The 12,533-nt window shown below is 34.6% G+C and overlaps 1 protein-coding gene across 6 annotated transcripts in view; it reads left to right on the top strand.

The window, feature by feature from the left end:
• The window catches only part of SUGT1 (SGT1 homolog, MIS12 kinetochore complex assembly cochaperone), a 61,763-nt gene that overhangs the window by 27,832 nt on the left and 21,398 nt on the right, over nucleotides 1–12,533 (top strand). For 4 of the 6 annotated variants that reach the window (XM_072782911.1, XM_072782914.1, XM_072782916.1 and 1 more), the window contains 3 exons: nucleotides 575–661; nucleotides 1,609–1,699; nucleotides 5,248–5,429. In XM_072782911.1, coding sequence (XP_072639012.1) covers nucleotides 575–661; nucleotides 1,609–1,699; nucleotides 5,248–5,429 — 360 coding nt within the window. The remainder of the gene's footprint in view (nucleotides 1–574; nucleotides 662–1,608; nucleotides 1,700–5,247; nucleotides 5,430–12,533) is intronic. The other 2 variants (XM_072782915.1, XM_072782913.1) reach the window with 1 other exon arrangement.

The following is a 12,533-nucleotide window of genomic DNA, read 5'->3' as shown; positions in this document are numbered from 1 at the left end:
AAATTCTATTTTGGCTCTTCAACTGTTGCATAATAATTATGTTTAGTAAACTGTAAGTGCTAGAGCACCTGGGTGGCTCAGTTAAGCATCTGCCTTCGGCTCAGGCCATGATCTCGGGGTCTTGGGATTGTAACCCCGAGTCAGGCTTCATGATCAGTGAGGAGTCTGCTTCTCTCTCTTTCTCTGCCTCTGTCCCCCACTTGTGCACGTGCACGCTCTCTCTCAAATAAAATCTTAAAAAAAAAAAAAAAAACTATAAATGCTGATTTTGCTAGGCTAAAAATGGGAGAGTATTATTTGAATAAGGAAAACTAAAGGTAGATGAAGGTGCTCTGTGAGTGTTAGAGTTAAGGGTAGACTCTAGGGGACCAGCCTTGATTAGAGAGTTGAAGATGCTCTTAATATTTCATTTTAATAAGTGAAGCTAGTTTAGCATTCAGAAGCTCTTCATAGTTTGCCTTACACCTTTTTAATCTGTATTTTTTACTGTTCTAACATAAATCCTAGACGACTTGAGACAAATTGGTCTTGTCTGTCTGTACTCCCTGATGTACTGTGTCCTTTGAAACCTTAGGGCTCCAGTTTTAGGCTGTTCATACTGAGGCTGAAGACCTCTCCCTTCCACCGTTGCAAATGCTTCTGCCCCTCAAAGCTCTTCAAGGTGTGCTGAAACTTTTTCTTTTCACACCTAGATGTGATCTCTGCTAAACTTTTAGAACATTTATTTGACTCTTGATCAACTTTCTTCTAGTATTTCACCTACTTCCAGATGGTCAAGAACATGTTTCTTTAATATTTAAAAAAATCCACCACATCCCTGATGATTACAACTTGCTCATACTGGGTATTTAATAATTATAGAGTGAATAATTATAAAAATTTTAGCATTTGTTGTATTATTTTTACACAATGATACAAATCTGTCCACTCTCAAATAGGTTAATACACATGCAAATGTAGTAATTCTTCTATATATTTTTTTGATATTTTAAAATTTATTTTAGAGAGTGTGAGCAGGGGGAGGGGCAGAGAGAGAGGGAGAGAAACAAAGAGAAGCAGACTCCCTGTTGAGTGCAGAGCCTGGCTAGGGGCTTGATCTCAACAACCAGAGCTGAGATGAAGAGTCAGAGGCCTAACCCACTGAGCCACACAGGCATCCCTGAAGTAATTCCTTTACATCAGGGTTTCTCAGTAGGGGGCACTGTTGACATTTTGGGCTGGAAAATTCTTTTTTGTGGAAAATTCTTTTTATGTTATTGGATGTTTAGTAGTATCCTTAACTCCCTCCCAGGTGTGATGAGCAACGATATCCATAAACATTGCCAAATCACCCCTGGTTGAGAACAGTGTACTGGAAGAAAAAAGCATATGGATTTCAAGACTTTTACCTATAGCTTATAGTATGTATATGTTGTTTTTGAAGGGTGGCTTTTAAGTAGGAACAACATGTTTCAAAGTTCTTCGCATTTAACCTTATGTATAATTTAAAGTTATCTCAAGGGCACTATTAATTTTTATAAAATTTTATGACTTAAGGAAATTGCATTTGTTTTTACTGTTCTGTATATTTTACATTGAATAATAAATTTTATTTGGTGTTTCCTCCAGATTGAAATTAAAATGAAAAAGACAGAGGCTGTGAGATGGGAAAAGCTAGAGGGGCAAGGAGATGTGCCTAAACCAAAACAGTTCATAGCAGGTTTGTTTTCTGGCCTTGATGAGCTTTAAATTCGCAATGTTTTATATAGTTGAAGTTAAATAGTAATGAGCATTCTTTCTACTTTCATTATTTATGTTCCCCAGAAAAGGTACATTGAGTGCAATAAGATTGCTCTGTAATGAATACAAATTAGCCTTTCATGTGAAGATTCTAACTTCTTAAACTCAGAATACAAATGAATGGAAGCAGAAACTCTGAGGGGGTTGGGATTATATTGTTTTACCTCCTCAGTGTATGACATTAGTTGGGGGTTGTTTTTGTGTGTTGCCCTTGCCTATTGTTTCTGAGTTGTAAATGAATTAGAGGTTTATTCTGCTGAAATATTTTCCTCTTCTCTCTCCCTTTTATTTATTCCTTTCTGTTCTATTGATATTGTCAGGTCATTTCCTAGTATTTTGGGGCTTCTAACCCATTTCACTATATTGCTGAAATATCTAACCCATTTTGTTATATTGCTCTTAAAGAGTAAAATACTTAATCTATTTCTATATTACTCTTAAAGAAGTGCTTACAAACAGGTCGTGAAAACCTAAGAAAAGCCTCAGAGAAGAGTGGAAAGCTAGGGTTGGCTGTTTTTATCATGTAAGGAACAGACTACTTTATGTTCAGTTTTAAGCATATGCAATAGACAGGTGTTTTTCTAATGGGATAATTAACCTGTTAGATACTCCTAGAACTACACCTAAGAGTGTATTTTATAGCAGTGACCTCATTGATGAAGGAGAGAAATTTCTTTTTGGTTAAATATTCGGATTTGATCACTAAAATGAGTTAACATTGTATTTCAGCTACTTTTAGATTTTTCACTACTTTTTGTAACAGAAAACAGATTTCCTTGTGGCATCTTATAGAAAACACTGAGTTAGCCAACAAACTATTCATTTTATTTTTATTTTGAAATAATTTTAGGTGCCCCAGAAGTTACAGAAATAATACAGGTTCTCATATACCTTTCACCTAGCTTCCCTGCATAATAACATCACAACTAGTGTAGTATAATTAGCAAAACGAAGAAATTGACATCAACAGATAATTTTTAAGGATTGAAATATTTAAAATTGGTATTTAAGCTCCTAAGCTTCCGCTTCGCAGTTTATTTGAAAGACATAGGAAAGACGTTACGTGCTTCTTTTGGGTCTGACTCCCAGAGATTTGGGGGCTGAGGTTTATCTATAGCTTAAAGCAATTTTTTAAAGAAACTCTTTAAATGTAGTATCTCACTGAATACTAACAGCAGCTCTCTAGAATAGGCAGCCCTATTTTACAGTTTCTATAAGTAAGCAACTTGCTTAGGATCACCCAGCAGTTTTTATGGTCTTAAGCCTAACCCTCGTCTTCGGGGTCTGGATCTGGTTCTTACCTAAACTTTGTATGTGATATTGGTTGTTGCTACATCTTCTGACAATGGGGGAAAAGATTATCTGTTGACAGGAGTATTTTGCAGTTATTTGCTTTTATAATGCATGAACAAAGAAGTTAGGTTACCCATCCATCCCTCAGTAGTTTTTCCACCATCTTTGGGTGTTATAGTTTTTCTGAGATTAAATATAAAGATTTGGGATCCCTGGGTGGCGCAGTGGTTTGGCGCCTGCCTTTGGCCCAGGGCGCGATCCTGGAGACCCGGGATCGAATCCCACATCAGGCTCCCAGTGCATGGAGCCTGCTTCTCCCTCTGCCTGTGTCTCTGCCTCTCTCTCTCTCTCTCTCTCTGTGTCTATCATAAAAAAAAAAAAAAAATAAAAAATAAATAAATAAATATAAAGATTTCTTTAGTGTTACTGAGCAGAGTTTTTCTAAACTCAGTGCCTTAGATATTTCAGATGCTATTCCTCCTGTTCTGTTATATTTTTGTATGGAATTACTTTGCTTGTCAGATTGCTCTGTCCTGCAAGCTAGAAACTTGCAGATAAGGGTAAGTTGCTTAACCTGTCTGGGCCAGTTTTCTTATCTGTAAATTGGAGGTTAGAACCTGTGTTCTCATTCTTCTGGGGAGTCAGCATAAGGATTAATTAAACCAATGTTTTTTAGGCTCAATTTACCATGACACACATTTTTTTTTTTTCTTTGGTTACTAGTGAAAATGCACGTAAATGATAAGAGCAGGGATTCCTGGTAGAGGAAGGATAGATCGGAAAACTATGCTTACTCTTAAAAAAAACTGTAGGGTGCTGTTTGGTTTTGTTTTGCTGGGGGAGATAGGCAAGGAGAAAGTTGGTTTACAGGTGAAGAGAAGGGATGGAACAACAATGAACAGTTAATAGTTTCTTATTTCTGAAATGTTTTGAGGAAAGGGATATAGAGAGGCAGTAATGGAAGGAAGGACATTTAATTTGTCCTGATGTATTCATAGGAAAACTTTGAATCAGGTGTTTAATTTAAAGTTGTATAGCTACATTGTCCAGTATAGTTGCCACATAGACCTACTGAGCCTTTGAAAATGACTAGTCTGGATTGAGTTGTGCTAGCAGTATAAAATACCAGATTTTGAAAACTGTATGAAGGAAAGAACATAAAATGTCTTCATGTATTTATATGGATTCATGTTGAAGTGATATTGTTTTGAATATATTAGGTTAAATAAAATATATTATTAAAATGCATTTCGCCTGATTCTTTTTAGTAACATGGCTATTAGAAAATTTTAAATTATGTACATGGTTCACATTTGTGTCCTGCATTGTTTCCATTGGAGAGTGAATAGAACTGCTCTACAGCTACTACATAGATTATTTTAATTATTTGGATTCCATGATCTTGATTCCTTTAGTCTTTAAGGTAGCCTTGGCGGTGCCCTGAGCCCCTAGGCCAGTCATTAGTCTCTCTGGCTGCAAGTAGGCTTCATTTACCCCAGTGTGCCCTACAAGTACACTTATTTTCTATGTGTGTGTGAGTGGGCATTGGACTCTAGATGATCACATGGTGTATTTTTCAACATTCAAGAATTCCTTATTATCTCCTATTGAGGCAGTCTAATATTTAATTTGGGGAGAGGATGGAGTTTTAACTGTCTAATGGCATGGATAATTACTTACATTTTCAGTTTATTTCTACTCTGAAAGATAGAGAAGCACCTCAAAAGAAGCCACATTTTTAATACTTGTTAAAATCTTGTTTATAAGAGAAATTTCTTAATGGAGCATCATTTAAAAAAAAAGCACCGTTTTTAGAATTGTTTGTACTATCTTTGCTATTTTCTGTAAATATAAAAGTTCCAGTATACTTCTTGTTCAGTCCCCTCATTAGCACAAAGAATGTTTTTAATCTAATTTTGCATAATGTACCAAAAATGTACCCTTTATTAGATTATTTTGTTCAAAAAAATTCCCAGATTTTATATTATGCTGATTGAATTTTTAGAAGTGTAGATCTGATTATTGATGTATATATCACAAAGACATTTATTATAAATATGAAATTCAGTGACCTAAACTATTTGCTGAGATGTTCTGTATATCATGGTCACAAAGTTTACATATTCTTGACATAATCATCACATGTTGATTAATCACTTCTTTTTTACTCCACAGATGTAAAGAACTTATATCCATCGTCATCTCATTATACAAGAAATTGGGATAAATTGGTTGGTGAGATCAAAGAAGAAGAAAAAAATGAGAAGTTGGAGGGAGATGCAGCTTTAAACAAATTATTTCAGCAGATCTATTCAGATGGTTCTGATGAAGTGAAACGTGCCATGAACAAATCATTTGTAAGAACATAAACTTGAAAAAAATATTGTGGTAGCAAATTTCAGAAATTTTAAAAGAAAGATTAAGTAGTCAATTTGAAACCAAATTGCATATACTGTAGTTGGGAGGCTTTTTTTGAATAGGCTTCATCTGAACATTTCTTCCTGCTCTAAACTTAGAGTAATTATTGAGGAAGTTGGAAACTTGTGGGGGAGTTGAGAAGCAAGCTATTGCTTGCTTTATTTTTTCCAAATAAATATTTTTTAGTCATTGAGTTAGAACTTGGAAGGCTTAAGAAATACTCTGATTACTTTAGTCGGCTTTATCACAATGGCTGAAGGAGCTTCCATTAAACCATAGATAGCCTCAGTGTCAGAAAAGAAGAATATAGTTAGGAAACTGACAGAACAGTGTTTGGAAAGTAGAAATTGCACATTAATTACTCGTTGGTTTGTTAATAATTTTGTTTGTTGATTAAGGGAATAAGGCTTTGTGCTAGGACAAACGTAAATACCACCTGAATTAGGCCTCAAGGTCTGAGATTTTAATGGCAAGATATCACTGTAGAACTAGGTTATTTTGCTTTAGTTGTAATCATCTTTTATCAGTAGCTTTGGAAATGTCACTCTCTTCTTTTAAGGCATTTATATTCAAATTAGTATTTAGTTAGTGTCTTTGAGGCTCATAGTCCACATAAGTTACCATGTCATAACTGCCCATGATTGAGCTTTTCACTTTTGACTTAAAATTTTTTTTTTAATTAAATTTTTTATTTTGAGATTTACATGCAGTAGTAAGAAATAATGCAGAGAGATCCCTAGTATCCTTTACACAGTTTCCCTTAGTGGAATTATCTTGCAGAATTACAGTGTCACAACCATGATCTTGACATAAGATAATGGAACATTTGCACTGCCACAGGGGACTCCCCTTGTAGTGATACCCACTTCCTCCCACTCCATCCCTCCTTAACTCTTGGAACCACGAATCTGGCAAGTCTTTGTTAGATACATAGTTCGCACATACTTTCTCTCAGTCTGTAGTTTGCATTTTCTTAACGGTCTTTTGCAGAGGTGTAAAGTATTTAATTTTGATGATGTCTTATTTATCAGTTTTTCCTTTTATGGATCATGCTTTTAGTAATAAGTGTAAGAAGTCTTCTTAGTTTTAGATCTGAAAGATTTTCTCCTTTGATTTTTCTTTCAATAGAAGTTTTATGGTTTTACATATTACATTAAAGTCCATGATCCATTTTGAGTTAATTTTTCTATAAAGTTTAGATATAGGTTGGTTTTTTGCGTGTTTTGTTTTTGGCCTGTGCATGTTCTTTTGCTCCAGAACCATTTGCTGAAAAATTGTCTATGTTCCATTCAGTTGTTCTTGCATTTCTCAAAAATCACTTGAGCATATTTGTCTCAGTCTATTTCTGGGTTTTTTGTTTCATAAATCTATATGTTTGTTCCTCTGTTAATACTACAGTCTTGATTATTTTAGCTGTGTAAGTTTTGAATTCAGGAAGAAGAGTCATTCCTTTTACTTTGTTCATTTTTAAAATTGTTTTAGGTATTCTAGTTCTTTTTTTTTTTTTTTTTTTAGGTATTCTAGTTCCTTTGCCTTTCTACATAAACTTCAGAATATTTTGTCTATATGTCTCAAAATATTCTGTTAGGAATTGCACTGAACTGTATATCAATTTGGAGAGATTGGCATTTTTACTGTGTTGAATCTGCCAGTTCATTTATTTAGATCTTTGATTTCTTTCATGAGCATTATGCAGTTTTCCACATTTAAATCCTAAACATGTTTTGCAGGATATACCTAAGTATTCTTTTTTTTGAGTGATTCTAAGTTGTATTGTATATTTAACTTTGTGGTGTCCATGTGCTAGTATTTAGAAATACTGTTGGTTTTTTTGTTTATTTTATATTCTGTGACCTTGCTAATAAAGTCACTTACTCTAGGAAAGTTTTTGGTAAATTAATATGTGATTTTCTATGTAGACAGTCATATCTTCAAATAGGGACCTTTAATTTCTCATATTTCTGATTTTTATCTCCTTTTCTTGCTGTATTGCAGTGGCTAGAACTTCCAGTACTATGTTGATTAAGAGTGGTGAGAGTGGACATTTCAGGGAAAACCAAGTCTATCATCATTAAGTAAAGTGTTACTGTACGTTTTTTGCAGATGCTATCAGGTTGAAGTTCTGCTCTACCCCTTGTGTGAGATTTTTATCATGAAGGGTTAACTTTTCAGAAGGTAGCTCTTAGGCTTACCACTATACCACCAACACTGCACAGCTAGCTGTTTACTGTTTGAATTTGAATGTTTTTCCTGCATGGATCAAAGTGATGGTGATTTTTCTTCTTTAACCTGTAACAGTGATGATTTTATATGATGACACGGTATTTCTACTAGAACCACCAGCCTTGCATCCTTGGGATAAGCCTCACTTGGCCATAGAATATATAATTCCTTTTATATATTACTCAATTCTATTTTCAGATACTGGAAGGATTTTTGTGTCTATATTCTTCATGATGGATATTGGTCTGTAATTTTTTTTTGTGCTATCTTTGGTTTTGGTATCTGTAATACTAAATTCATAAAATGAATTGGGAAGTGCTCTATATTCTCTTTTGAAAGAGATTGTGTAGAATTTGTGTTAATTTTTCTTTAAATATTCTTTAAACTAGTGAAAATCATGTGGTCCTGGATATTTTTTGGGGGAGGAGCAAGATTTTAAATTACAAACCTAATTATTTTAATAGCTGATAGGACTGGTCAGATTATCTATTTTATATTGAGTAATTTGTGGCAGTTGGTGTTTTTGAGCATCTTATTCTATTTAGTTTGTCTAAGTTGTCAGTGTTGGTAGTATTTTCTTACTGTTTTTGTTTTGATATTTACAGGGTCCGTAATAATTTTCCATTTCATTCCTATGGTGATAATTTCTTGTCTTTATTCATGATACAGAGGTTTGTCAGTGTTAACTGACATTTATTTTTTTTTTTTCGAAAAATTAGCTGTTTGTTGACTTGATATATTTTTTCAATTTTTTATTATAAATTTCATTCATATCTGTTACTTGTTCTGTCTGCTTGCTTTGGGTTTATTTTGCTGTTTTTTTTAGGTTGCTCAGATGTGAATTAGATTTTTGATTTGACTTTCTGTTTTCTATTGTGTGTGTTTATGCTGTAAATTTCCCTCTTAGCAGGGATTTAACTGTCTCTCACAAATTCTAATATTATATTTTCATTCGTTTAATATGTATTTTGATTTCAGTTGAAACTTCATCACATGGATTGTTCAGAAGTATGTTGTTCAGCTTCCAAACGTTTGGAGATTTTCCTGTTACCTTGTTATTATTGGTTTCTAATTTTATTCCATTGTGATTTGAGACTGTACCATGTGATCTACATTCTTTTTTTTTTATAGCCCAGCTTTTGGTCTATCTCAAGTTTATTTTTAGATTGAAAAGAAAGTGTATTCTGTTGCTGGAAGGAGTTTTCTATAAATGTCAGTTAGATCTTGTTGATATTCTTGTTGAATTCATCTGTATCCTTGCTGATATTGTCTTATTGTTCTGTCAATTTTTCCTTCACATATTTTGCAGCTCTGTTAAGTGCATATGCATTTAGGATTGCTGTATATTCATGGTGGATTGGCCTTTTTATCATACATATATGTTATTCTCAAGCTCTGGCAATTTTCTTTGATATTAATATAGCCAAGCCTTCATCTTTTGATTAATCTTTGCATGACATCTCTTGTTCCACTCTTTTATTTCCATCCTGTCTGTATCATATTTAAATAGATTTTTACTGTTTTAAGGTGAGTTTCTTGGGGACAGCATATAGTTGGGTTATGTTTTTAAATCTCTTCTGCCGATCTCTGTCTTTTAATTGATGTATCCAGATCATTTACATTGAATGAAATTATTGATATATTAGGACTTTAAGTCTACGTTTTGTTTTATTCTGTGTTTGTTTTTCCTGCCTTCTTGTGAGTGCATCTAAATATTTTTTAGTTCCATTTTTATTTTTAATATTTTTAGTGTTTCTTCTTTGTATAGCATTTTTAGTGGTTGCTCTATATACTAGCTATATTTATTATACCTGTTTTTCAGGTTCACTGATTCTTTTTTATATCCCTTCTGTTTAGATTATCCATTTACCTTTTCATGTCAATTGTACTTTTTAATTCTAAAACATTTGATGGCTCTTTATATCTTTTTTTCTCTGCTGAATTTTTTTTTTTTTTTCATTTGGTTCAAGCCAGTTCATGATTTCTAGTTAAAGCATTTTTACTATGACTACTTTAAAATCTTTATCAGATAATTTTAACATTTCTCTCATCTCATCATCTATTGATTGTCTTCTTTTTTAAAAAATTGAAATGGAAATTCTCCTGGTTCTTGATGTTTCAGCAACAAGTGATTTTCAGTTGAAACCTGGATGTTTTCATGTTCTGCTGTGAGACTGGATCTTATTTAAACCCTCCATCCACCTTATTTGGCTTTCTCTGCCAGCCACTCTGGCAAAGGAAGGGAAGGCACTGCCTCATTATTGCTAGGTGGAGGTAGAAATCAAGGCACCCTAGTCAGCCTCCTTAGACATCCCAGGGCATCTTCTTGTTAATATTGGGACTGGGATAGGTACCATCATATCTGTGTTGTTTTCACTGACACCATGGGTGGCAGAGGAGATGGTTCATGATAGCCTAGCATGGATGGAAGTCTACGCTCCTCACTCGGTGTTTACTGGCCTTGCGTGAGGATGGAGCCACAGTTTTGTTTTGTTTTTTGTTTTTTTTCCCTGTGGTGTCTAGCTGCAATGGAATGATTATAGCCTAAAACGTTTGTCTTCCTAAGCTGTCTTTTTATCTTTCCTCATCCTTTAGAGAGAGAAACCAGGTATCTGTTCGAGTTTTGTGTGTGTGTGCGTGCGTGCGCGCGTGTACACACACGCGCACCTTTTAGGGTTTCCAGCTTCAGCAGCAGCTCTAAGCCATGAGGCAAAAAAGAAAACCCAGGGGACTCACCACCATGTTATGTTGCTCCTTGGCTCCCAAGATCCCTAGCTGATCTGTCTTCTTCCCTTCATCTTTTAGCGTCTTTTTATGTTTGTTTACATATGTATAATGTCTAAAGTTTTTAGTAGTACTTAGTGGGAAGAATAGGATAAAGTACACCTACTCTATATCCCCAGGAAGGGAAGTCAATTTCAATATTGACTTTTTTTTTTTAATATTGACCTTTTTTAAGAGTGTACTAGCCAGAATGGCAGTGTGTGAAATTTCAAAGATGGATTATAGAATTTGCATCCATTTTCATACAGAGGCTTTGTTAATAGTGATTGAACCATATATACTCCTGAAACAAGCCACCTGGAACATACCAAGTGCTTATGGGAAAACAAAATAGACTCTGTCATCTATGGTCTTCCAGTCTAATTTGGGACAGAAAGACCGACATGTACGAAATAATCAGAGGGAAATGCTAAATTACACTGCAATCCATAAGGAAAGAGGGGGAAATAAATGTCATCAGTAAACACCAAATCACAAACTAAATCTCCTTCCTACAATCTTTATAGGAGTAGTTTATTTTTTTATTTTTTTTTATTTTTTATTTTTTTTTTATTTTTTTTATTTTTTTTTTTTATTTTTTTTTTAGGAGTAGTTTATTATGTAGAGTTTATCCCTTTTAAGATTTTTAAAAGTTTTCATTTAAATTTGTTAGTTACCATTCTTGTAATACTAGTTTTAAATATACAAAATAGTGATTCAGCAGTACCGTGTATCATCACCCTGTGCTCATCATGACAAATACTTGCTATTTAATCCTTAATCTTAATCTCCTTAATCTTTATACCCTGTTTAACCCATGGTCCCACCAACCTCCATTCTGGTAACCCATCAGTTTGTTTTCTATAGTTAAGGGTTCATTTCTTGGTTTGCTCCCCCCCCCCTTTTTTTTTTGGCCTTTGCTCTTTTAAATTCACATGAGTGAAATCACATCACATGGTATTTGTCTCTGACTTATTTCAGTTAGCATAACACTCTCTAGCTCTATTCACGCCATTGCTGATGGTAAGATTTCATCCCCCCCTTTTTTTATTACAATTTTATTCATTTATTCATGAGAGAGAGAGAGAGAGGCAGGGACACAGGCAGAGGGAGAAGCAGGCTCCACGCAAGGACCCTGACGTGGGACTTGATCCCGGGTCTCCAGGATCACGGCCTGGGCTGAAGGCAGGCGCCAAGCTGCTGAGCCACCCAGGGATCCCTCATCCCCTTTTTCTGTGGCTGAGTAGTATTCCATTGTATATGTAAACCATTTCTTTTCTTTTTTTTTTTTTTTTCTTTTCTGATGTAGGGTTAGGGCTAAGTTAGGGTTTATGGGCAGGGTTAGAGTTAGGGCCAGGATGAGGATATATGCCTGGTATCTGCAATTTAGAGAACTCTCCAGAGGGCTCAGTTTAAGGTTAGGATTAGGGTCCAGGTCCAGGTTAAGGTTAGGGGTTAGGGTGTTAGTGGGTTTATATTAATGGGAGAAGATGTTTATACAACTATTATACAACTTTATACACAGTGTGTTCAGTGAGGTAAGCACAGGGCTCTTGCTATTCACTGCTAACGTGTTTATATACACTTCTATCTTAATGAAAGAAGGGTGTTACTTAAAACATACACTATAGTTTCATTCAGGTAAGAATAGGTCTATTCCCACATCCTTCAACACATATTTACAAACATATATATATCAATATTTTATTTGAAGTCACTGTATGCCCAGCCACTGTGCTTAGATCTAGGATATAATTGTTAGTAAAATATGTTCCTTGCCTGGTAGGAGCTCTCAGCTTTAGTTGGAACTAAGGGTAGGAAACAGATAAAAGAAAGCAGACCCTTAAAATTCTAACAGTGTAGTGTGATACATATTATATTAATGGTAATTATGCTCATACAGAATACAAATTCTATAAAGGTAAAGTCCTGATTAGGGTCAAAGGAGGCCACAGAGAAATGATATGTTTACAGGATAGCTAAAGAATGGGGCAAAAAGAAAATGGGTGGAGAAGAATATCCCATGCAAAGCAATCCATGTAAGGGAGCTTGACAGT

Source organism: Canis lupus, chromosome 17 (genome assembly GCF_048164855.1).
Source record: "Canis lupus baileyi chromosome 17, mCanLup2.hap1, whole genome shotgun sequence".
NCBI lineage: Eukaryota > Metazoa > Chordata > Mammalia > Carnivora > Canidae > Canis > Canis lupus.
This window is presented reverse-complemented; position numbering and strand designations above follow the sequence as displayed.